The sequence below is a fragment of the Aptenodytes patagonicus genome, chromosome 1 (assembly GCF_965638725.1).
Source record: "Aptenodytes patagonicus chromosome 1, bAptPat1.pri.cur, whole genome shotgun sequence".
Lineage (NCBI taxonomy): Eukaryota > Metazoa > Chordata > Aves > Sphenisciformes > Spheniscidae > Aptenodytes > Aptenodytes patagonicus.
The window spans coordinates 8,790,033-8,816,537 of NC_134949.1; the positions used below are offsets into that span (position 1 = coordinate 8,790,033).

The 26,505-nt window shown below is 38.3% G+C and overlaps 1 protein-coding gene across 3 annotated transcripts in view; it reads left to right on the forward strand.

Moving 5' to 3' along the window:
- Positions 1 to 26,505, forward strand: part of SEMA3D (semaphorin 3D) — a 151,905-nt gene that overhangs the window by 22,934 nt on the left and 102,466 nt on the right. For all 3 annotated transcript variants that reach the window (XM_076359065.1, XM_076358893.1, XM_076358981.1), the window contains exon 2: positions 23,026 to 23,215. In XM_076359065.1, the coding sequence (XP_076215180.1) occupies positions 23,101 to 23,215 (115 nt within the window). In that variant the 5' untranslated portion in view covers positions 23,026 to 23,100. The remainder of the gene's footprint in view (positions 1 to 23,025; positions 23,216 to 26,505) is intronic.

Below are 26,505 nucleotides of genomic sequence, written 5' to 3' on the forward strand. Positions count from 1 at the left end.
AGCTGTAGAGCTGACATTTGTAACTTTTCAGTTCTTGGCCTTGTAATCTTCCCATTTCATTTACCATGGAATCCCTTTTGTGTAGCACGACATTTTCTTTCATTTCCTCTCAAGTGAGAATACTACCACAATAAGGACACTTACACCTAACCGCTAGTAAACTTTTCCTTTTTAGTAGCAGGAGGATAAGAGCCTGTTAGACAAACATTGGAGGGATTCATTCCTTCACCTCCTACAGCAGAGGACCATGCTCAGACATGTCAGGATTTTATGAGGTTTCAGCAAATGATACTCAGTGAAGGGCATTATGTAGGGAGTAACTATTTGTAGATCTGGAAATGGAGAAGCAAAAGTAATTGTTCTAGTAATGTTTTTTGTTGGTTTTGGCAGTATTTATTTGGTCTGGGTATAGTCAAATAGATAAACAAGTGATAGCGTAGACCTACATTATTTCCTCCTGTATAGGATCTGATACTTAACTAGAATCAACAGAAGGTGCTAAGCAGGTCAGGTTAGTAGTTTCACTTGCGGGTGTTTACTGTTTCTCTCCATTGGTTATGCGTGTAGCTTCGAGTGACCGGGCTGCCAGCTTCTATTTTTCAGGTACCTAAACTGAATGGAGGTGAGTCTGAACCTTAGTGATATTACCAAATATTTTTACACTAAATTTATTAAAGACGAGCTCTACTTTCATTCGAATTATGTGAATGAATGAGCTCACTAATTATTCTGTCAAAAGAATTCAGAACTGGAACTAAGATGATAAATTTAATATTTGTGTACTAGTGAACACAAGTATCACCAATATTATAGGGTCATGGTGGTCATGATCCTTTTCTACCTAATTAGTGCAACTTCATTGAAGTCGGTGGGCACATGCCAATGTATCCCTTACTGATTACTCTCTGCATGACTCTGATACAGCTCCATAGTGGAGACTTTGTTATAAATCTTTATTATAAATCTCTGCTACTTTCACTAAAAATGTGAAGACATTCAGTAAAATACAAGGAAGATAATTGCTGGGAAAAGAATGAAGAAGGAAAATGAGAATGAATAATCAGCTAATCACTATTTGCAGCTGTAAGCTTTTCTAAAGTATTGATCATCATGATTTAGGAAAAAGAAAATTCATTTTCACGTTATCATGTTTAGAAATTGCATGATCTCAAGAGACTTGAATACTTTCAAAGGTATTGAACATGGGCAAGAGTATTACCATGGGTAATAGTATTGTTACCAATTTATATATTTGATCTAAGTAGAAATGTATCTTCTTAGAAAAGGTAAATTAGCCTTCATCTTTAATGTCATGTGTGGATTTTAGAACATGGAATCTTCAGTATTTATTTCTCTAAATTAGATTCAAAGCTTTCATGTTTACTTCTGCAACTTGGAATCAGAAATTGCTCAGGAGAATCAATTTACCTGATGGACACCTCTCATGTTAGGAGACAGCTATGTGCCTTTCTAGAGATCCAGTTCATCTTTGTGAAAACAGAATTAGGCTGTCAGTATGCAGTTGTTTAAAATAAGCTCCACGCTTCACCGATGTGGTGGGTAAGATCATGACATAGCTTACAGATCTACACAGGATTTTAGAAGGAATTCATAGGGATTCCTACGGGGCTTGACCTTGTTGACAGTGTTATTGACATAACTCATTTTCTTCTCCGTTACACAATGGAAATCTAAAACACAGCCTTATTAAATAGCCTCATTGAGTTGTAGGAGGGTTACAACTTCTTTCAACTTTTTTTTTTAAATCTAAATTTTTATTTATTAACAAACACGTTTTCCTATTAGAGGAATTTTCTGTGGACAGAAATGAACCAACTATTTGATGCATCATATGTGATTAAAAAATATTTCAGATTGAAGATTCTGGAATAAATTTCCTGCTTTTTTCTTGGTGGGGAGGGTGAAAAGGAAAAAATATGGGAGCAATTCTGTTTTTCATTAGGATGCTTCTGCTGTGACAATTGATACAACAATTATAGAAAGCTTTATAGGAACTGAAACTGAAAACTGTAGTGCAGAGAAGGTGATGCTCTTGTGCACTGTGACTCGTTTTATACTTCACATTTTCTTAGTATTGCAGAGCACAAATCTAGTGCACAGTTTAAAAACAAACGGGATGCTGATCAATGACACTGCTTGTGTTTTTCTGTTCTTGTGAATGCTTCTGAAGAATCACTAACTGTATTAAGAACATTATTTTGCACCAAACTTTGATCCTCTGTAATTGATCACTATTTTGCTAGCTTTTTCTTTTTACACCAAAAAAGAGCCATGGCCCTGCATTAAAAAAAAATATTAAAAAATTACATTTCAGATTATATTGGCTTAGTGTATTGACTGTGTTCCCAGAGATATGTCCCAGACTCTATCTTGTTTTGCAGTGGTAGTTTATAATTAAACTTCTTGTTCCCTGGAGGGCCCTTGTTTTGACTTTCTAAGAGTGAAAATGCAACGTGATAGATGTGTGTCTGTTTTTTTCACCTCAGATGAATGGAACAAATGTCCAGATTCACCTAAATTACTACCAAAGTGTAATCTTTAAAAATTAAAAAAAAAGAAAAAGAGCTGTTTGTTTATTTGAAGGAATTCTGCCAGTATTTGGAAGCAACATAAATGCAAGAACAAATGGTTATTTAATTATTTTAAAGCACTAGTATTGTATTTATTGGCCCACTGTTTGTGCTAAATTGAGCTGTTGTCATGACGTTAGTCTTCTCAATACAACACAAAAATATGCAGTTAATATCCTGAGGATTTTCAAAAAAGATGTTGCCTTGTCAGATGTTGTCTTTCAGAACTGGCTTTGTTGTTAACAGTTGTGTTAGATTGTCTTTTGTTTGGGTATTGTTCCTATAGTCAGTTCACACAGGGTAATCAGCTCAGCCCTTTTCCACTTCCAACTCTATTAAACCTATTTTACCAAGTGTGAATTGTTCCTCCCTCCCCCTCCCCTCCTTTTGCAGGTGCTTTTCATAGAGATGCTCTGCAGCTTCCCGGTGCTGGCACTGGGCAAAGTCCAACCCAGCAGGGCTGAACAGGTCTGTCAGATGGATAAATCAAGGTCCACAGTTTGGCCGATCGGGTCGAATGGTTTTTGTGAAGACAGGTTAGCTCAGTACCTCACTAATGCATAAGTTCCCAGCCTGGGCTGTGGCTGATAGCATGTTACCATCGGAAATGCAACATTGCCTTTTGGTCCCCCTCTGAAATTGGTCCCCCCCTCTGCTTTTATTTTGAATGCTTCAATTAATGGAATTAATGCATGAGGGTTTTACAGGCAATGTCCTGCCTGGAACCGCACGTTGAACAAGGCTGAACTAGAAGATACACTCAGGGTCTGGGTTAGTCTGACACGCAGGAAAGAAGGAGGGGAGTTGTTGCAGAGTTTTGAAATTCTCTGTCCTCCAACTTGGATATCAGACTGGGCCAGATCGCAGTGAATGTATCCTTGAGTTCATTACTCATACCTACTGAACTTTAAAAATTAGGACAGGCTTTTGAGAGTGACCAAGCTCCTTCAGTTATTTTTTTGTTTCTCTGTCGGTCTTTGGATATACTGGGGAGTCATAGCTAACTATCTTGCAGCAGTAGCTTTCTTAATTAAACATCAGTTTAGAATTAGGTGCTTAACATGAGCATAGGGGTTTTGGGTGTCTTGTGATTGAGTTTGATAGTCTCCTTGGATAAGACAATCTGCCAGCTGTGGGTATGCATGTAACCATTCAACTTTGCTATTTGGGTAGCGAATAATTTCTGTTTCATCTAAGTGTTCCTCCATTTTTGAGAGGAAGACTAACAAGAGGCAATAATCTCTTCCATGCCAATCACCATGTGTCCCAGGCATAGGCTTGCCCCAGTCCAGCTTGACACAGTCGAATACAGGTGCAGTGGTGGTTTTGGGCAGCGCTTGCAGGAACAGGTGCTGGCCTCCAGTTTGCTCAGGAGGCCTCATCCTTTCTTGCTTTTATCTACCCTTCATCTCCCTCAGTGCTCTTCCACTATACAACAGTCCCAGCTATCCCTCAGACCAGGGCTCATCCTTTGCAATGGCACATTGCTGCTTTACAGGCAGCTTCCCTCAGGCCCCTGTCCTTCTCGCTGGCTTCCTCGCACCGCCGAGGTTGTCCGTGACAAATGACGGCATTGTTTCCCAGTCTGGTTTCTGAGATTTCTCGCCATGCCTCCTGCCCCCAGAGTTAAGCAATTGCCTTTGCACGGCGCACTGAACTCTGCATGACCAGTTTGAGGGATTTCTCAACTGCAGCATCCTGTGGTACGGCACCAGAGCCTGCCTCCAATTAGCTCGGGAGCACAATTCCAGACGCATGTATTTGGTTCAGCAAATGCTATTTGTTTGTTGAGTGATGATGTTTTTCTAAGCTTATGCTTTATTCATAGCATGAGTGACATTTCTGCAGGAGGTGGTGATGTGTCTGAAGGTCTTATTTTTTTTCTGGTTTTGGAGATATACATCAAACAGCTATAGCAGTGCACATTATATAACTTATGTACGAGTAAAACTGCAGTGATAACCAGGGACTTATGAGTTAAATTAAACAAATGTAGTCACTAGGTTTTAAAAACAGTATGGCATTACCGTGATGAAAGAAATAATTTTGATTCAAGGATGGAATAGATCTCATTTTTAAATTTAAGTTTATATTACTATTTTGTGATTATCATTGTTGGATTACTCATGGGATTTCAATGCACACCTTTTAAAATGAAATGTAGAAATATGAATATTTAAACAATTCATTTCAAGATCACTAGGTACATTATTACCTCGTCTACAAGACAATTTCATATTTGCTTTGATCCTCTTTGATCTCAAGCAGATAGCAACCAGCTTACAGTAGTGTCTCTTCATAATGTTTCTTTTTCAGTGTTCCCATGCCTTGGACTAAATTGCTTCCACTGAAGATGTTCAGTCGCCCAGATGACAGTATTTGAATTCTGAATTTGTTGGGTCTCTCTTCCTGATTTTTCTTTTGGTCTGTTTTCAGATTAATAATGTGAGAGTAGATAAGCTTCAGGAAAAAAAAAAAAAAAAAAAGAATGTATATTTCAGCATGTTAGCCCAATAATACTATTATGTAGCATCAAAAGAATAAAGTTGTGTGTTTCTCCAGTGCCCTGAGAAGAATATCTTTTTTAAACCCTTGCCTCTCAGAGATTTATATTCCTGTGGGAATGTAAGTGATACCAAGGGCAGCAGCTCTTGAGTGCAGCTGTAGTTATCATTAAAAGAGAGAGGTATTTGAAGGAAATTTTATATTTCAGCCATGCTTTGATATCAAAGGTCTCTTGTGCGAAGTACAGAACTATGCCAACAAAAATATAGATGACCATTGATTGGTACTTTCTGCTTCATTAAAAAAAAAAGCCTCTAAAATGCATTCCATTTTTAATATTTAAGAAATAAGATCGTAGTAAGCTGGAAATTCATACTCCGGTGCTTCGAATCACAGTAATTCCCTATGGAACAAGACACACATACACATACCTTGTATGCCTATATCTGAGTATGCACAAGTTAGTTACTTTTCTGTGAATCTTGCATCATTTATATCCTTAGATTATTATGGATATAACAACATTACAAATCACTTTAAAACTGCTTTTACATTGGCAGCCAGAAGTTTGGATCAAATACATTGAAAGAAAAAAGTGGGCATTTCTGAGATTCTAGAGTTCCCATATTACAAAGCAGTAGAGTGTATGTTCACTGTGTGTATTTAACTTTCCTTACCTAGTAATATGAAACTATAGAAAAATAAGATTTTTATATAAAGTCTAAAAGCCTAGAAAATTAATGAATAGTTTGAAGTACTGCCCTCAGCTTTCACAGATTTCATTGAGAAGTGGAGAGGAGCACCAAAGAAGGTGCTCAATAGCCTCTGCAGGATTCACCAAAGCAATGAAATCTGTGTCCTGTGTACATAATGAAACATTAAAACATAGTTGATGAAACATTAAAACATAGCTGAAAGCAAGCTAATGTTATATTGAGAGGTTCCATGTTCATTGTAACTCCTGATTCATCTATTAGATTTTCTTTTTTGTATAATTTAAGCTGTGCTTTTGCCAAACTTCAGTCTCAGAACTTTGCACCCTACTCTTTGACAAGAGGCAGTGCTGTAAAAGTGGTGGGAAGTGAAGCTTTAGCAATATCCTTTCTCCTTTTGCCGTTCTCCCAAAGCAAACCTGGAGACTCTCTGAAGCCATTTGCCAGCATTTACTATTAATCTACAGCCTATGTCTATATTTTTAAATTTTTTTTAATCATATTCAACCAATTGGTCATATTAATAAGTCTGCTATCCAGCCTTTATTCATCTAAGAAACAATGCAACCTAACTGTATTGTGTTTTTTCTATTACAAAATCTTGTCTGTCTTTTTTATAATTATTATTATTTTATTTTTCTGAAGGCAGAGCGGATTCAGACACAGTACCTGCCAAACTTGGAGAGACTTCAGACACATGTTCCAGTTTTTACCAGTCTCTAGTGATTTGTGGATCCAGATTCAAGCATTCTAACTTTGAACATGCTATTTTTTTAGCCAGTTAATATTTGGGAGTCAAAAGTCATATTGGCATGGAGGTAAATATAGAAATGCAGTCTATAAGCCCATGAAAGAATGCGGTTGCATTACAGCTGCTTAACAAGTTATTGTACGTCAGCTGAAGTACTGTAATTGTCTGTCCATGCACTTGAGCTTGCCCAGAGTGAGGTAAACATCCATGTGCTCCAGGGATTACTCATTAAATGAAGCATTATGTTTTAATACTGAGAAGTCTCTGTTGTCCTTCCATTATTTTCTGCTTTGAAGACAAATTTACTCTGCATAAGAGTAACTTTAATTATGTGGTTTGCTGTGTGTATATGTTGGATATTTTTCAATTGCTCATGCAGACTGTAGACAAACATATACACACGTGTGCACACAACATTTTCCTTCCTATAATTAGGTATTTCTGGCACTTTGCAATAGTAGGGTCAAAGCCAAATTGTAGCTACCTTTGGAAAATCTTAAAAGTATCTGTAATTGAAAAAGGAGGTGTAACTTTTCTGTTTTAAAACTTAATGAGGATTTTTCTTCAGAAAGTGTAATGTTTTCCGTCATTGTTTTAATGTTAGTTTTTGATAAAAAAAGTCACGGATCTTTTGAATACGTGTATTTTTTGAAACAGCTCTGAAACTCACTAGGCAATGACAGAAATGTCATTACGTTATCGTGATCCACTGCAGATACTAACTTACCTTGAAACTTGATTTTTGATATATATAATCAAAATAACTAAATAACTTTTAATTCTAAATAAGTAATATAATTAATTTGATGCTTTGGAATAATTACAGTTTATAATAGTGAGTTGAAAACTTTGCTGTTGTAAAAGGAAAGGAATTTTTTCCTATAGGGCTCACTGTAGTATTTCTATGAGATGTAACCCATTTGGATATGTACTGCCCCTCATGATTCACTATGCGGGATATTGCTAAAGAAGCTGTATTCTGACAGGCCCTTAAATTAATGACTATGCATGTATCAAGTATAAGTATGGAGTATATAAAGTACAATTGAAGATGTCCCTGCCCACGGCAGGGGGGTTGGACTAGATGACCTTTAAAGGTCCCTTCCAACCCAAACTATTCTATGATTCTATGATTCTAATTGCTTTTTAGTATTTATATTTGTCTACTGATCTGCTAGAATATAACAAACTCAGATGAGGAATCCCTTTCACGAGCTGTAAATTTCAAGTTCTGACCTACTGACTTCATGAGAGTAAAAATTCTCCAGTGGGAGTAAGATGTTCATCATGTCTTAACATAAAGTCCAGGAGTCAAGGAAATGCCTGACTGGAATAAACAAGTAGCTCATCCAGACTGCCATTCTGACACCAAGAGTGGGCAAGACCAGATGTTTCAATAGAAGGCATAAATCTTCACAATTTCATTGTTCTAAATTGCAAGATGTTGTTTCTTACAGCACTCACACCTTGAAACATGAAGATTAATAGAGCTTATAACTGTATTTCCACATACTCAGTTTATAGCATAAATCTTAAAATACACTTCTTAAATTATTTATCCTAACAATTTTGAGAACAGAAAATTTTAAAGATATATTATCAACTTGTGCAAAACTAAAACCTTCCCCCCTCCCCGCCCCCCACCCCCCCCTCCCCACCCCCTTTATTTCATTTATAATGAGAGCAGAAGTTCTGGATGTGGGAAAATCTGGCCATTTCAGTACAGTAAAATTTATTTTTTTCTGCAATGTGAGAGAGGCAGAGGGCCTTGTCAGGGAGAGAGGTGACACAGCTACTCAACTGCTGGGTACTGGGATGCTTTTTCCACCCTACCACCTGAAGTTATTCACCAAGAACGATGAGTGGGAGCCCTTCTGCTACTGGTGTTGAGCCACTGTTGGCTGTGAAACCTGGAGGGTTTCTCTTTCACTGATCTAAGCTGTGATTTCGCCCCACCCATGTATTTGCCAACCTTGGCAAAAACTTCTTGGTGGAATGTTCAAAGCTGGTCCTGGATTCTGACCAAAGATTTAGTTGTGAAATGTTACATCTCATCTTGTGCAGTGACCATAGCAAGATATTTTTCTTTGGCAGCAAACACTCACTGGAGCTGATCGCTACTATCACCTTCTTAATTTTCTCTGACCAATTTTCTCTTAATTTCCCAGCCACTCTGTGAGTCTACTATACAAAGTAAAATAATGAGGTAGCATGCATAATGCCTCTAATGTCAAAACAGTTGGGTGGTCATCACAACTCAGTCAGAAACTTCTTATTTTTATTGCCCAGTGGGATCTGCTTTCTGGCTAATATTATGAAGGTGGTGGTATATGAGGGGAAATTAATATGTTGTCACATTGCATTGTTGGTATTGGAAGTGGTTCTTCACACATTGGGTAGTAGACATACAAAATTGTTTGCCAGATGGTGTTGCAGATGCAAGAATTTTACAAGGGCTCAAAGGGAGGCTGGACAAGTACTTGAAAGTGATATCTACTTGGGGGTTACAAAATAGACAGGCCACAATAGGCTCAGGAAATCTCCTGAGCTGAAAATAGATGGCGACAAGGGGGAGCACTAAGGGTGGGGAAATATTATATATAAATGTTCTAGTCTTATTCTTCGTTACACTTACTGTTGTAAACAGACTACTAGACTGGATGAGCCTTCAGTCTTGCCATTACAAACATTTTTATATTCTTATTTAAGTAAGGAGTTGTTGTGTGAGAGGGTTTTTCTGGAACAGGAAATGAATGTTGAAGGTGGAGAAGACCCAGAACTGCTTAAATGTAGAAACTCAGTAATGTGTTTTGTGATACATATTGCTAAGGAAAGCAAATTGAGAGACAACTTTAATGTTGAAAGAAGCTCAAATGTGATTACTTTCTCAGTTACTGACTGCATAGGTTTGCAGTCTTGCTTTTTTAGCTTTTCCATTTCATTTTATATTACTGTGAGGAATAGATTTGCATTGTTTTCTTGGTGATTTGTCCTGGTAATTCTCCAAGTACATACAGAAGGCATTTGCTGATCTAGCTGCACATCTCCTACGCGCTACGTGCTGCTTTTTAAACCTGTAGCCAAACTTAAGTACCACAATTTGCTCTAGAGTACACATATACTATTGATAAACAAAGAAACAATCATCTGTAGCAACTATGTCTGCTAAAGATGTTCCTCTTTTTCAGAAAGGAGATTGTTATGTGGAACGATAAAAGGGGCATAGTCAATTTATAGTTCATGAGTCAATTCAGTGACTCATAATATTGAAATTTGTTATGCACATAAGGCATTTATTTTAATCTTGTTTTTTTCACTTGTCTCATCCTTTGTTAGGATTGGCCTTGCATGCTGGATTCTTATCTTTTTATTGTTTTGTGGTTTTTTAATGTTTATACAAGCACTTCTGAAAAACAAGAATGTGGCTGAGGTGCCTCTAAAGTAATAGAGATGCCAAGGCTTGAGTGGGCTTTTTGAACTGACTCACTCTGCATGTCCTGACTGCCAGAGCTGGGTTATAACTTGTAAATGTCACTGGAAACAACCTACTTTCTTATCATCCATAAAATTTAAATTTGCCTCTGGCAGTATTGTTGTTGCAAAAAAGGTTTTTAAAAAAAGTTATGGTTATCGGTGTTATTATTGTTGTCCTTAATATGATGAGTATTAATGATGATGGTGAAAATTATAGCTGTCCTTACTGCCAAAATTGCTCTACTAAATATTAAGAAGAACAAAATTCTGCTGCAGTGTTTTTCTTTGCATATTTTAATGTTTTGGCAGATGATATCAGTCACAGATTTGTATCAGCCATCTGAAATAACTGCTTGCTGATCATTAGAGTGATTACAACCCACGAGCTTATAGATACTCTGGAACCTGTCAAGAAAAAATGCTGTGAGAAGGTATTTTTCCAGAAAGTCCATCTGAAAGAAAAACTGCTTTTTGCCTTCTCCCAGTTTATTAATGGTGTGAGACGATAGCAGTTTAGCAATAATTTTCTTGGTACAAATTGTTAGTCATCTTTGTTCTTTTTAGCTGATGCTTTCAGTGGGCTTTTTTTTGTCATTAATGGCTCCATACATCTTAGTCAATCACAAATCTCCAGAATAACAAAACTCACAGTTTACATGTATGTGTCTATGTTTTTCCTGGGTTCCGGAGAAATGTGACTATTCTGTGTGTCCTAGAAAGGGAGTTGTGAGACCTCACCCTGCATTGCACATTACACAGAAAGAATTAGCAGTGAGCTCTTTCTGTGCCTCAGGAGGAGCACAAAGCAGCTGTAGAGGGACTAAGGGTCTAGACAGCTGATCTCATTGAGGATGGAGGATGGTCAGCACAACAGAGAAAATGTTCGATAGCTTGTCAATTCATGACCCTAAGGTCTAAGAGACTTCCATTCCCTCAGACAAATGCTGATCTCCATTAATATGAATGGTTGAACTTCATTTGACATCAGTCAGTCCTGGGTCTGAGTGCAAGTACATTATTCCCTGTGCCATTAATGCAAGTCACATACCCGGCTGAGCAGACAAGGGAAGCAGAGTTTCCAGTAGTCGTCGTTTTGCTTTTGCAGTACTGTGTGAAGATGGTCAATAGGTTTATTCCTCTGTAACCGTGTTCCATGCTTGAGTATCTTCAAGATATTCGTTGCATTTTATAAAGTTCATCTTTACACAGTTCATCTTTACACTTCCGCGTGTCCATTTAAAACTGATATGCTTTGTCAGGTAGCCCATTCGACTGGGTAGAAAGAAGAATATCATGTTTAAGACAGTGGCATTGGTAACTATTAATTAATATAATCTGGTTCCACTCCCTATTCACTTCAAGTCCTCCTAGGATGGCTACTGAGTACATTTAGCATCAGCTTTCCCAGCTGTGAAACTGGAATAGTAGGAATACATTTTCTTTGCAAAGACTCAATAATGTATGTACTAGTTACTGTATATTTTAAATTGAACGCATGAAAGGTACTGTATAAGTTTTAAAGACTACATCTTATTAGTGTTTCATTCCTCTCCAGGCACAGGAATTTCAGTTTTGCACTGCAGATTAAAAAAAAAAAAAAGGATTAATTTGTCTGACAGGTTATCACCTATCTCCTCCTTTTAGAGGTGGTTACCATTTAGTTTGCTGAAGGACCCATGGACCAAGGTTCCTTTTGAACAGCCAATATCTAGTTTTTCTGATTATTTATTCCTAGTAGTTCTGTTTTTCTGGTTCCTTGTGAAGAAATTGCCCTTCACAGGGTCTGTCCATGTAAGGCTTTTGTATAATGCATGCTCATTTAGTTAGTTGTTATATTTGTAATCTCCAGCTGCACCGATCACTCTCTAAATCTGTCATTGAAGGATTTTGTTTTAAATTCTGCCTGGCTTTGTTTTCAGATGTCTCTGAATTCCTCCTTGTGTTGAGTCACAGCTGTGAAAAGAGAAATCTACCTCTTTAATTCAAGGGGTCAGTGGTTTAAAAGCACTAAAGCCCGGTGGGGAATAGTTTAAGGAAGATAGTTAATCATGATGATCCCAAGGGGTTTCATAAGCTTACATAGGGCTCATCTGACATGAAGAGTCCTGGATATCTTCAAGCCCTGGTTTCTTTGGGGGGTGCCTGTTTTACCAGGCAGTGGGATCCTCTATAGAACAAGCACCTGTGGTGGATGTTTGCCACCTGCTCATGCGTGGCTATGGAAACACAACTTAATCTTCCCCACCACATCCCTTTTCTAGCTAAGCCGGCATGGAGGCCAAATTCTTTCTAGTAATTTTTCTCCCCACAACCTTGAGAAGCATTTAATGTAGTAACTACAGTGGCTTCCACTTCTTGATCCAACTGGGAGGTAATAGACTGGCAGGAAGGAGTTGCTAATGTGGACAGAAAAAAGAGTTCAGACTGGAACACACAGCTGATATTTTGTCTTCTGGGTGAGCAGAACTCGTTGGCTTGGTTTGAGTGTCAGCAGTCCATCCAGTGGCATTTCTCACTCAGCTTCCTCTTCTAGCTCCAGTGGGGGAATTCTGGAAGAAATCCCCTTCTTGTCTCATCGGTACAGACAAAAGCATTATTTCAAATACAGTGTCAATAATTTTGACACTCAGTTCTGTGTTTAGTTCTCATGGGATGGGCAAAGCAGGACTGCGTGGGTGAACAATATCTGGCAGCCTTGAGATACTGGATTAAGTTATATAGCTAATGCAGTGTCTGTACCTATTCTGTGTGTACTTCACTTGTCCTGTGCACACATTGTTATTCTTGATACAGGGATTCATGATCTGCTTGTGAATCCGCTCTTGAATTACTGCAGCTTTCGAACAGTTTTACAAAAGGAAAGCATTCCTGATTTCAGTCTGATTTCAGCAGTAGAGGAGTTGATTTGTGAGCAGATCAGGTTGGCGTTGCCCTCATCAGAAGAGTCCTTGGAAAGATAAGGGTGATCACTAGAGAGTAGGAAAAGCCATTTGATGGCTGTCAGAGCCCTAAGTTGATCAGCAGAAAGGTGTTGGATGTTGCTGAAGACCTTCAATGTGTGATCCAGTTTAGTTATTCTGTCCATTAGCTTTTAAAAGAACTAATAGAAAAATTTAGGTTGGAAGGGACATCAGGAGGTCATATGGTACCATTTGCAGCTCAAAGGTTGGATTGCTTCAGCTTTGGATCAGATTGCTCAGAGCTATGTCCAGTCACGTTTCAAATGTCTGCAAAGATGGAGAATCCACAACTTCTCTGAGCCCCTGTTCCTGTGTTGACCATCTTTGTAGGGAGTGAAGCCTCAGAACTCCCTCAAGATTGAGACTGCCTCATCGTCTTAGGGGACAAGTGTCTACTGGGGAAAAGGAAATTAGAGGTGGTGTTTTACATCCTAACCTTTTTTGTATTAATCTTCTGGTTATGGTGACTCCCCAGTAACTAATTGGTTAACTGTCTAAAAAGCTTTGCTATTTTTCAGTGAAGTATTGATTCATCTGTGCACTCTGTGTCCTTGCTTTGTCCTCACGAGACAAAGGAAAGTTATTGTGGTTTTAAACCAAAGTGGAAATAGTTCTGCGTTGAATGGAGGTGGTGATGTCTGAATTCTTGTTTTCTTTTTCAGTATGGCTGTTTCAGATTCCAGGAACTGTCATGCTAGCACCCTTCACAAAACAGCTTAAAAATAGACCAGCAAAACAACTCTATCGCACCAAATGTAAATTGATTTCTGCTGCAACACAAGCAGAAGGTTCTCTTAGGGTCTGATAGAAGCATGTTCTAACCCTTGAAAATGGTAAAGTTGGTGATCAGTGAACACAGGACTGTTAAAGCTTTGATAACCTGCCGTCTGAACTCATGCTGGCCACGCATTACTCCTTACACGGCTCTGTGAAGTTCTTGTTTATGGAAAATGAAACTGTCATTGCTTGTAATTTTCTGCAGTTTGCACAGGGGCTTAAATCAAGAGTAAAACACTGGAAGAAGTGGTATGTGAGTCATGGATCTCGCCACAGGAATCACAGCCAGCAGTGTGTAGTCCCTGGTGAGGAGGGTGGCCGGGTGACTAAGGCACTGCCTGGACATGGAGGGGATGTGGGTACTGGTCCTAACTGCTGGTGTGACCTTATGCAAGTGATGTCATCTCCTATGGTAACATTAAAAAAAATCAATTAACTCATTATGACAAGGATGGAGAATAGAGGCATTAAAGCTTTTAAACTGCTTGGGTGCTGTGGCGATGAGTACCTGAGGGAAATCCATCAAGAGGAATAGGTCCACACTAAGTTAGTGAATTGTGTAAGCTTACAAATGGAATGTGTTATAGTGGCTCTGCTGGTTCCCTGTCACACATCCTCCAAATGTAAATGAAATCAAACATTTAAAAAAACTAGGAAGAAGGCAAATGCATTCAGCCTAACAATATAATAACTGGGTTAATGTGCCAACACAGATCACTGCACTGCAGTGTACACGTTCATATGTATATCATTTTACATATTGGCTGCACAAAATGTTGATCCAAAATTAGTTGGACAATGGATATAAAAAACTCCTCCAACAGACTTCAAGAGTATAGTCATGAATTATTAAATGAAAATTTGTTGGAAGTGTAAATTAAAATCCTTCCGGCGTGTCTCTCCCTATACTGTAGTTTATATATTAAAGCCCTGCAGACTGTGCTGTACAGAGTTCACTGACAGTGCATCAAAAAATGGGGCCATACATCAATGAAAGGAATTCTACAAAAATATGCCATTGGATATATAGCGAACATATTTGATCAAAGCCCAGCTTCCATATGAAGTGCACATTTTTTAACCATCACTGTATTAGCCTGAATTCTTTTGAAAACTATCAGATCAGACTTTTACACAGCTGACAATGAGCTAAGTAATACTGGCAGTTAATGAAACATCCTATCAGGATTAGTACAATAGAAATAATTCAAAAAATGGTTAGTTATATTAAGATGCCAACTACAACATGCAGTTGCCTGTCCTTAATATTTGTAACTTTCTAGTTTTCTCTGAGAGTCCCATAGGCAGCTTTTAGATACTGATGTGCCCACAAGCATTTAAGCAAAATTCCAAACTAGTTGGCAACACATTTCTGCTTACATCAGATAAATCTAGCTACAAATTTTAGCACAATAAAGTATTTGCTGTGAAATGAAATTAACATTATAAATGTATTTGTAAACGTAAATCTTCGTTCCTTTATTTTTTTTCAGTTTTGGGAAGGGTTTGGTTTGGGTTTTTTCTGGTTGGGTTTTTTTTTAGTAAGGTCTGCTGGGTTATGATTGTATGGACAGGCTGGGTAGCTGCAGGCAGAACAAAGGTATTTCTGCCTGCACACAGAGTTGTTTGGCTGGTGGTACCTCTGATGCACATATAGCTGAAATGTGTAATGTATTGTTGTATAGTATGCAATTAATGGAGCCATACAACAGTAGAATCTGGCTTAAGTCTGGATTGCTTGGATCAAGGACAGAAGAGCCCTACCTACTTGCATCTATAGATATATCCATGCAGACAGCTCACTGGCTATACGCTTTCAGAGTATGTACTATTATTTACATTGCTGCTGTATCGTGCCTGGAAGTAAGTCTGGATTTGATTCATGACAAATTTCACCAGAGTGCTACGCTATCTTCCCATCAAGCTGCGTTGTTCACAAGCATGCAAAATACATGGTAGGGCAAGTCTCCGTTTGAGTAACTAACCTGTAAAATACCCCATTGCCACTAGTTACTGGTGACCCCGAAGTACCAGGCAGTCCAGACCTCTGGTAATAGAACTGTCACTGCTAGAGGACTCATGCTCCACCCCTGCAGATGTTGGAAGGTCTCCTATGAAAGGAGGTACAGAGAACAGTTTTTCCATAGCAAAACCCTGGCAAGAATTCCTGGAGGTGAAAAAGAGACTGTAATCCTTCCTTTGAGTTGGCCATTGTAGGTATATGTTTCTTCCAGCAAAAGAATGGTAGCTGCAGGGTCAATGGTTTATCTGGCTTGACAGTGCTGCCTGGGGTTAATTCAGGTTTTAGCAGGACAAATGCAATCTGTTAGTGTTTAAATGTTCAGGCAGGTCTCCCCAAAATGAGCATTTCTTTTCTCTGGTGGCCATCATGACACTTTTCTGGCTTTTCAGTATTTTCTCAACAGCAGGCCAAGGCTGTTCCACAGGCAAAGCTTCCTGCACGCATTCTCTCCCTGTCTACTTTATTCAGAGCTGAGCCAAGCCACCCCAAGTGCTGCAGGTGGTGACAGACATTTTAGAGGAAAATCCTCTGGATCTTTTCGAAAACCTTCAGATGTCACGGTACTCGGCAGGAAGTGGTTTTCAACTAGTCTACCTTTTCATTAATGTCTCTAGGAATTTTCATCCTGCTGCCTTTTTCTTTTCTTGGATACCAAAGTTACAAAACCCTTCTTAGAATCACTTTTCATAGCTTGAGAAGTTTTTTTGGTCTGCTGGGGAAACATGCTGTACTTAATATAATGTAACACTGAGGTTTGGCTTAGGGTTCCTTTTGATTCTTATGTGTTGCTAAATTGTGCCATACACTGCTTTCTTCTTTGGCTTGTGTTTTTTCTTTTTCTTTTTCTTTTTTTTTTTTTTAGTGATCAGACATGTAGGGTGTTCTCATGTCATTCTAAATAAAGAGCATATGGGAAGCTGTTATTACAGACGTAGTATCTGAAGTCACAGTCCCTTCCACCAAAAAAAAAAAAAAAGGAGAAAAAAAAGGAAAAAAAGAAAAACAAGAAAAAAAAAGAAAAAAATCCATCTGAGCTGCATATGCATCTAACTTTAGAGTGAAAGGCATGTAGATATTTATGTGTGGAAGATATCAGTTGCACATCTGACTGGTGGGACATTTTGTTCATCTGCCTATCTCCTTTTTGCAATATCATTATCAGATGACAAATTACTTTCCATCCCATCCTTTTTCTTGGACAATAGATGTTGTGTTTGAGAAACAGGCTATAGAATGTAAAACTATAGGTCAGATTTTCTTTTTCTTTTTTTAAGGAGACACAATATACAAAGAATTAGGGTGAGAGAGTAGCATTTGTTTTATTGTCAGTCTTGGATTTATGCATTGTATGTCCAAAAGATACAATGCCACAGATAAAACTTCTCAGAATCACGGTTTCTGGTGATATATAACGTGTCTGTGTGCACGGCTGCCTATCTGTTACATTCTGAAAGGATTTCTTCTATGTCTACATGAAATCTTTGGGTGTAATCCTGACCCCGCTGACACTGACCTGAAAAATATCCTGGGATCTTTTGAGGATAAAGTGCTCATTTCCTATGTGTATAATTTTAAGTGCCCGATAGTAAATTTCATGGTCAGATAAGCTCTTCATAGCAGTGTGACACAGACCGCCCTAGAACGGTTACCCATTCTTACCAGTGTTTACAAACAGACCACATGCCTTTTATAAAGGCTTCTATCAGTAGACTAGCTTCAGAAAGATGCAGAAAACTATAAAAAATAAACCAAATAAATCAGTTCCTTAATTATTCTTCTCTTATGTTTTACTTCCTTTGTCTCCATTTTTACTTTAGCTTGAGTTTATCTTAATGAACAAAAAATCCAATGTAATCCTCAAACATATTTTCTACCCATTGGAGAGCTTTATTTATTATCAGATGGTTCTCTGCAATAAAAACAGATGTTTTGCTGACTCTTTGTTCCCTCAGTTGCATACTCCTTGTCTCTCAGTCCCTTAATTTTTCTTTGCTCTACTTGGCCCTTCTTTAGTGAGAATCACAGCAGAGATTTTTCTTGCCTTCCAAATTACTGGTGTTGAATGGATAGGGTATAAATCCTGTGAGAAGCTCAGTAAAGGTAAAGCCTGTAAAACTTTGTAAAACTCATTATAAGCTGGGTTATGCATTGTATCAGTCTTTACTATTCATCTGGATATTTAACAATAGCAAGGTCTGCTAAATGGCAAAACTTTACCTACACAAGATATACTAAAAGCAATGATTTAAGCAAAACAAAACAAAACAAAAAAATTACCTACTCTAGGCTAATTTTTTTGATTGTACTATTATCTTTTTATTCAGTAATTTTTGCTAGTGTCGGGAAGTGATGTAATACTTATCTGGGGGTTTTGAAAAAAGAAATATTTTTCAGAATCCTGGAAGAGAACATTTGCTGCACTATAAACAGCACAAAAGCTACTTAATAAATGGGAGAATAGTGATGAATAATACTGTTGACCAGTTCTTAGATGGAGTTAACTTTAAACTGAGATTTCACAATGAAGAGAAAAGCCTCCTCTGCCAAATAATATATCAACAGACCGTCTATCTAAGGGGTACAAGAACATAGTTTCATTGTGCTCTGGATGAATGTCATCTTTGTTATTTAAAAAGTAAGTTAAGGATGCTAAGTAAGTCTGGAGATACAATTTTATTTTTAGTCTTTTTTATTTTATGAGTTATTAATCTGACTCATGTATGCTTGTAGTTTTCCCTCTTACTAACACAGAATATTCAATATCCAGGTCATGATTATAATACAGTTTTGAACCACACAGTAGACAACCGTAGTAATTTTTTTCTTCGAATATGTGTGATAATTTATAGATGGGACAGCTACAAGTAAATGCATTGGAAACATATATCTGTATATTTGCAGTTAAAGTAACATGCTTTCAATTTGTATGCTTATATATAAACTGTGTGTACAATATGAATAAACAGATAACGTACCTTTCAATACATTTGAATTTTAAGTGGGGTACTTTTTGTTTCTTTTTGCAGCTAGTTTTAAATCCTTTAAAGCAATATGTTCGTCTAACAGGCTAAATGTGCTATTTGGTTGATGTTTGCAAGGGACATCTTTTGCTGTCTTTTCACTCCGTGGAAAAATAAGGTAAAACCCCAAGATCTCAGACAGGGATAGCTGAGGAGAAGAAAGAAAAACTCAGGCATCAGAGATAATAGTTTACATATTGAGACTAAATGGCCTAGGTAATTTATTCAGCCTACTTGTAAGTCCATAGTGACTATCAGACTTTTTTTTATTCTATTCTAGCTTTTTTAATCAACAGGAGCCAACTCAAAGGTTGCTCTAGATTTTCAGTAGTTACTTGCAATTTGTAACATTGCTATTAGATTCAGTATAACTGAGCCCATACCATTTGGTTAATTGCTTTTTGTGTATTTGCTGCAGGCTGTTTTCATTGTCCTCTTTATCGGAGTACAAAATTCTGAATTTTAAAATGGCCTTGGAAAACTAGTACTGGGGGCAGGTTTTAAATTATTCTCCAATTCCGTATAGGTTTTTGTTATGGAATTAAACTGAGAGTTACATGAACTACTGTTAAAAAAGTGTGTGTTTGCAGATGGGTCACAATCTTTCAGCTCTGGACTTTATGACTCCAGGAGAAGTCAGAAACCTGCACCGTATTTGTGAATGCAAGATTTTGCATTTCGATAGGTTTGAGCTGAACAATCTGAAAAAAATTCCAAAAGCACAGAGCTCCCTACTGTCTGTGTGTTTGAGAAGGCTGAAGAGCTCTGTTTATTGCAAGAAAGGGCCTGGAATAAATTATGTTTAGCAAATTGGCTCCAGGTTTTCCTGTTTCAGACAGTAGCTTCGGAGCAATCTATTTTATAGGCTCCACTAAACCTGACCAATTGCAGGGAGGTGACACCTCATTTCAAGGACACGACATCATGCATGTGCCAGTTACATCCAGCCACCTCTCTCTGGCAAGATGGCAGGACACCAGCAGATCGACATTTTGTCTTTTGGCAGTTTTAACCTACAGCCTGTTACAAATTTATGAGGCCCGCAGGGAGGTCCTAGCAGGATGGAGCCAGGCTCCTCGGCCCCTCTTCAGCATCGCGCCTCCCATGCCCACGTGGGGCAAATAATAGCTCCTTTATTCCACTGGAAATACCCCTATTTCAGCGAAGTATATGCATAGCTTCCTTCCCCAGTTGGTCTCGCAGGTGATAATTAACACAGTGCAGATATTTCCTAGCTGAAGTCAACGTGGGAAAGCAGCTTTAGCCTCAGCATTTTTCTTTTCAAACTCTTTTTCCTCATTTATTCTGGGTCTGTTCATGATGAGGAAGTTTTAGAGCGTGTTGGTGCTTAGCAGAAGCACAATATTTTTTCCCCCTCTGACAAAACTCTTCTTACTTTTGAGGGGAGGAAAGAATGAGAGAGTTAGATTTGGTTTTAGGTTTTATATTTTATTTCTGTTCATGGGTCTGATTACTTCTGAGCAGTGTGACTATGGCTCTTTGAAGCACAGGACACTGATTGACATTGCATATGTTACAGAGAGGAAGGATATTTCCTGAAGATTAATGGCCAGTTAGTTGGTCTGAAGTTCATTAACCTGAGCTAGTCATTAGACTGCTGGAAGGACTCTGTGTAGAAGCTGGAATCGTATTAGGAGATCATCATAAACTAAAAATATATGTGACAATCTGGCCAGATTGCAGTGAATCTAGGACAAGACAGGGTTGGCTTGAGCTCACAGAGCAGCTGCCTCCCGTGTAAACTAAGCGCCTTGTGTCAGGAATTAAAGCAAATGGTTTTTCACAGGCATTATTCAAATAAAAGGGGGAAGAAAAAAAAAAAAGAAAAAAAAAAAAAGAAGGAAGGTTTCCATTAGCAAGAGAACCCTACACGAAAAAATTAGGTTGTGAGGTATGGCCAAAAGGCCAAGTTTGGTGCTGGTCTTCAATCTCCAATTAAGCAAATGACAGTGTGTTCAGGCAATTGTTTTTTTTCTATAAGTGACAAATTTAGTCTTGATTCTTCACTGTACTTTGCCTCAAGAAAATGAGCCCCAAATCCTCTGGTGAGATCCCTATTGGCTGAGACCCAGACCCTCAAGCCATGACTTCTCGTCATATTTGTAGTGAGACTTAATTGCTTCTTCTTTGAAGTATGGTTTGTCTCTATCATCCTGCTGAAGATGAACAGGGCTGATGTCTCTTGTCTTAATATAGTCCTCCCCTTCCCTCCCCTTCTTTTCCCCTTTCATCCCCCCAAAATAGATTTCTTTAAGGTGATATAAACTTGTGATAGTCTAGTCAACAGCAGTCCTTCATAGTCTAACCACAAATAGAGGTACCAGCATGGAATAAGTAAGGACCTTCTCTCAGGACCTTATACTCTAGTAAAGGGAAGGGAAAGATGAACCAGAGGCATTTCATGTTTGTTTTGTTTTCTTTCCATGTCATCTCATGAATATGTAGTGGCACTTGGCCAAAAGTAGTGCATTCAGACACTGAATGTGAGTGTTGAGGAAGGGATTGAGAAGAAAGAAGCTCAATGTTCTGCGATAGGAAGGATGCTTCGGGCGTTTTACAAATTGTTTCCCTCTCTCTCTTTCCCCATCACGCCCTTCCTGCACACTCCCTCGTCTTTTGCTATTGGCAGAAGGTCTGGAGGCTCAGAAAGCCCCAGCTTCATCCGAGAGAGGTTCCCTCTGGCAGAGAGAACTGAAGGAGTCCTCTTTCCAGTCCCTTCATGCCAGGAAGGATGTACTGCCTGCATCATGAGGTGCTAAATTTATTCTGGATGCCTCTGCAGCTCGCAGAGGTGCTCTGGCACCAGTACTGCAGCAAGCTTACATGCCAGACCTGTGGAGTGGCTCCGGGGCCACGAGCTGTGCTGTGTCTCTCATGGGCTCACAAGGAGCCTTTCCCTTGATGTCCGTGCAAGTGCTGGCTGATGAGGGCACTAGGATTACTCTTTTAATCAGGCAGTTTCAGTACCTTTCAGAAAAGAATTTTCATGGCAAGTCATGAGCCATTAATCTTACTACTAACCGTAACATTTCCTTATTCCTTGATTTACAGCATTACTCAAACGCTTGACATTTGTCATTTCACAAACTCTCTCCCTTGACCTCTGGTATCATGCACTTGCAGGGGAAAGGATCTGGTCTCACAGGTATTTTCATGCTCTGACCTCTGTGATTTTTTAACCATCAAGTTCTGCCTTCAGAACTCAGGATGCCATTTCAAATAATTTCATATGCAAAAGTGGAGTTATTGGGCAAAAGGGACCCTTATAAGTGGGTACAAACAGAACACCAGGAAAACTGTTGCTGCTTTCTGTTCCGCTACTGGGGTGGCAATGTGACCTTGAGGAATCAGGTTCGCTGTAGTTTTATGATTCCATTTTTGCATAGGGAAATAAGGACAGTGTTAATTACTTTAATTTGTAAAACACTTTAAGATTTATGGAATATGAATGACTGTTATTAAGTGAAAAGTGTTGCAAAGCTGGCTTAGTTGCACATTGTGCTAACACAGTCCCATATCAGCCTATTGACCTCAGCATGAACCACTCATTAAAGTTTATAGGACATTTTGGTGGGTGAATTGAGGCAGTTATTCTGCTGGAAATATCATCCTGAAAGCCCATTCAAATCCATCAGCCGCATTGACTTTTTTCTCTGTTAAAACCAAACACAATTGCTTGCTCTATCCAATTTTCTTAGTCTTTCATAAATATGAAAGTTTGTGGTGGGTATGTGCTCACTGTTAACTCAGCTTGTATGGCCATGGTATCTGAGACATAGGTTTATTCTAGTCATAGCAGAAACATACAATAGCTGTTGTACAGAGATAAAGAGAGAGTTATAAAACATTAAGATATCCAATGGAGCAGTATGAACTAACGAGTTGCGTGGTCACTTTTGAATGGCAAATGTTCTTTTTATGGATACTGCATTAATTTAATTTGTGCTTAAAATTTAGCTATGCTAGACATTGGTGTTTGAAAAGTTTACATATTTTTCCAACCTCAAACTGTGTAAGTTTAGTATTAAAGAAACAGATTTACAACATTTTGATTTATACTAGAGGAAAAAATACTTTTGTAGCAAATGTGTTAAATGAGCTACACTTTAAAGATAGGTCTGGCTTGCTTTCAGAATTATTATTTATATAATAATGCAAAAAATCTACAGATGTTTTCTTTTTGCTTCCAGATTAAATTTGGATTGTTTGAAAAGCAGGAGATATTTCACCATAGTGCAAAAGAAGATACAGAAGAAGAGAGCAGAATGAGAGCTTCCCAAGTACCACATGCCTGCAGCCTGTTATCTTTAGCGATGCTGTTCCTTCCAGTCACTGGAACATCAAAACAAAATATCCCAAGACTTAAGCTTTCCTATAAAGGTAAACTTTTGAGCAGTTTTTCTGATTCTGTCACTTTTGTTTTGATGTGATGTTGCCAGCAGATCATTTGTATTATTAATCAGGAAAATGAAACGCAGTTGTCCCTACAGTTCCCAGAAACACGTGACAGAAGCCTTAAAGATGGATGAATTCTGCCTAGGGACAGTATTAAATTATCTTTTTTTGGGTGGAGGGGTACATGTTTCTGAAATATAACTGGGTTTTTAAATTATTATTTCAGTTTGCTCCCAGAGGATATTAATATACCATACACAAATCAGGGGGGAGTCATTGCCTAAACGAGTGCTACTTGAAACGCCATGAGGCCCATTGGAGACATTCCCACGTGGCTGGTGGGGGTGACATGGGACATGGAGGACACTCACACCTTTCTAGATCATCAGGGAAGGTTGAGAGCGCTGTCCCAAGTGTTTCAAATGGCACTGACATTTTATTTTTTTAATAATATTTTTCTCTATCACTAAGTTGGTATGTGAAACTCTTGTAATGTTGTTTTCTTTCTTCTCTTTGGATCACAAAAGCATGTTTTTCTGAGGACTTTCTTAGCCTTATATGTACTTCTTGTTGAGAATGTTACAGGCTGAGGGGTTTAAACACAGATATATTTTTTAATTCTTTATTGGACAAGTTCTTAAAGAAGGTAGATTTCTTGTTGCTTTGAATGTACAGTACACTTCCGCGGTTTTTACAAGGCACAGGGATACATGACTTTGATATTGTCTTCTTTAGCTAAAGCAAATGCTCTCCAGTTAGTTATTTTTCAGTTATGTCAGCACCCTGCCCTTATGGGAGTTAATTCTGCTCTCAGTTTTTCAAACTTAGGTCTTCCTATGCATTATGGAATAACGCTCAGGATGGTGTGATGGGACAGGAGGCTGTAAAGCCTTCATCCGTGGTTATGATATGTTTATCATGAGTTTAACACACAGGAATTTACTGAGTAAGCACAATGACGTACTATTTATTTACAAGCTTCTCTTTTGCTAGATTTGTATGTCACTGTCTATGGTATTTCCCTGTGTATATATGTGTTTGAATGTGTTTGTGTGAGAGAGAGAGAGGAAGAGAGATCAAGGGATCTTGACAACATTTTTATAAGTTCAGGAAACAGTTGCACTCACTTAAGCCAATGAATACAGAAACTGAAAGACCTGACATGAGTTATGAAAGTTAGCAATAAAAACCCCTAACATATAGCCAGACTTTTCACAGCTAGGCCTTTTGAGATAATTCCCAATAGCAGCATATACCATATGGTGATGGCATTTATTGTGGATTTGACACTCATGATTAGTGAATTCCTCTCGACTTCAAAAGCAGATAGCCTTTGGCAAAATCCTGATGGATGCATTTGGCAGGTAAGGAGGGGGAGAGAGAAAAATTATTGAGGTCAACACAGGAAAAAAAAAAATATTCACTGAAATCTTAGTTTAAAATAGTGGCAGAGACCTGCTGGGAGTGGTTGGGAAAATGCCTGAGCTCATTTAAAAAGACAATGAGCGGATGATTGATATTTAGGCCCTGACCCAAACTTTTATTAGCAACTTTATAAACCTTTCAGCTTGGCTTGAGGGATACAGTTTCCTATCCAAACTTATCCACCTATATCCCTGTAGGGGGAAGAAAAAGCAACAACAGATACAAAATGGCACATAAATTTTAATTTGGAGAGCTGTGATGGAACTGAAAAGCCAAAAGAAAGACTTCATTGTGCCTCCTCTTGCCTTTTTTTTTTTTTTGGGAGGGGGTATTTGTCTTTTTCCACAGGGAACAAGAAAAAAAGTTACTGCTTTGTTTTCACACTTTTGCATTGTAAATAGTGCAGGTAGTGCTTGTCATAATTAAATCATGTTTTTGATGTTGATAACAGCATGGCAGATGTCCTGACTGTTTAATATAGTTGTCAGAATTAAGCTTACCTTCCCACCTGTCTGCCCCCCAAGTATTCCAGCCAAAATAATTCCAAGGTTTCTGAGAATAAGATGTAGGAGAAATGAACTGTCTTGCCAGTTCTCATAAAATTGTTACGGTCATGTCATTGACAAGTCCTCCATTCTTTGGAATTAAGATTTAAAATATCATGAGGAGGATAATATGGGGCCCTTTTCCTTCTTCATGGAAAACTAACCAATATTGGCCACATCAGGCAGCTCTGAAAACCTGGTCACACGTGTGTGTTCATTTGGCTGCTAAAGATGTTGTCTTTCAAGGGAAGGTTTCATCCCCTTCCAAGTGCAATGTGTTTACGGGATGGCATAGCTCCATCTTCCCAGAACGACTGAGCATTTGCCCATATAGGAGAGCTGGAAGCGAGCAGGACTTTCCCCTGCAATTACTTCATCTCACAGCTGCAGCCCAGCACACCTCAGCTGAGGGCTAGAAACTTGCTATGCTCTGACGGTAAGGAGAAGAAAGGGAACATCAAGTGACAAATGCTGAGGATGAATCAGTGTAGGGGACAAGAAGAGAGAAAGAAGAAGAGGGAACGATATTAAAAAAAAACACAGAAAATTGAGAGAGAAAGAAAGAAGTCAGTGGTGGAGGGAGGAAGAGAGAGAAGGAGCAGGGTGGGGTAGCTAAAAGAAGTGTCTGTAACCGCAAGAGTGCTTCAATAAACCATAGTGCGTCACAAGTCCTCTGTGTTCAGACAGCAATTAAAATTTTAGAGCTTGTCCGAATGGCAGTTATAGGTTTTCATCTTCTGTGACATAGCTTAAGGGGTGGAAATCTGTGCTGGAAATGTTAAGATACAGATATTCCAGTGAACGATGCATGTATCAACATGATGCCATATGATGGATTCCCTTCATTGTTTGCCCCAGTTCTAAAAATGCGTTCTGAAAAATCATACACACATAAAACTACAAACACACACAAGTGAATTAAAATATCTTTTAATACAGAGGCAAAGTCATGTATACTCCATCTGTGTTAATATAATACACTATGCTCTTTAATTACATACCTCATCCTATATTCCCACATTTTCCCTGATTCATTAATTGAATAATTCTTCAAAATTTCTTTTTATCTTCTTCACTTAGACTTTAGCTTTTAGATATTAGTGCATGTCTTTAATATCCCAGAAATTATCACTGCTATCATGATGCTTCTAGAGTGCTCTCACTACATAGACCGTAATTAATCTATCTTTTAGATACTTTTACAAGATTATGAGGTGGTTTTATTATTATGTTATAGCTTTAATATTAGGAGAAGGTAAACAAACTGTCTTCTAATAGAAGATTACCATCTTTAGAAAACTAGGG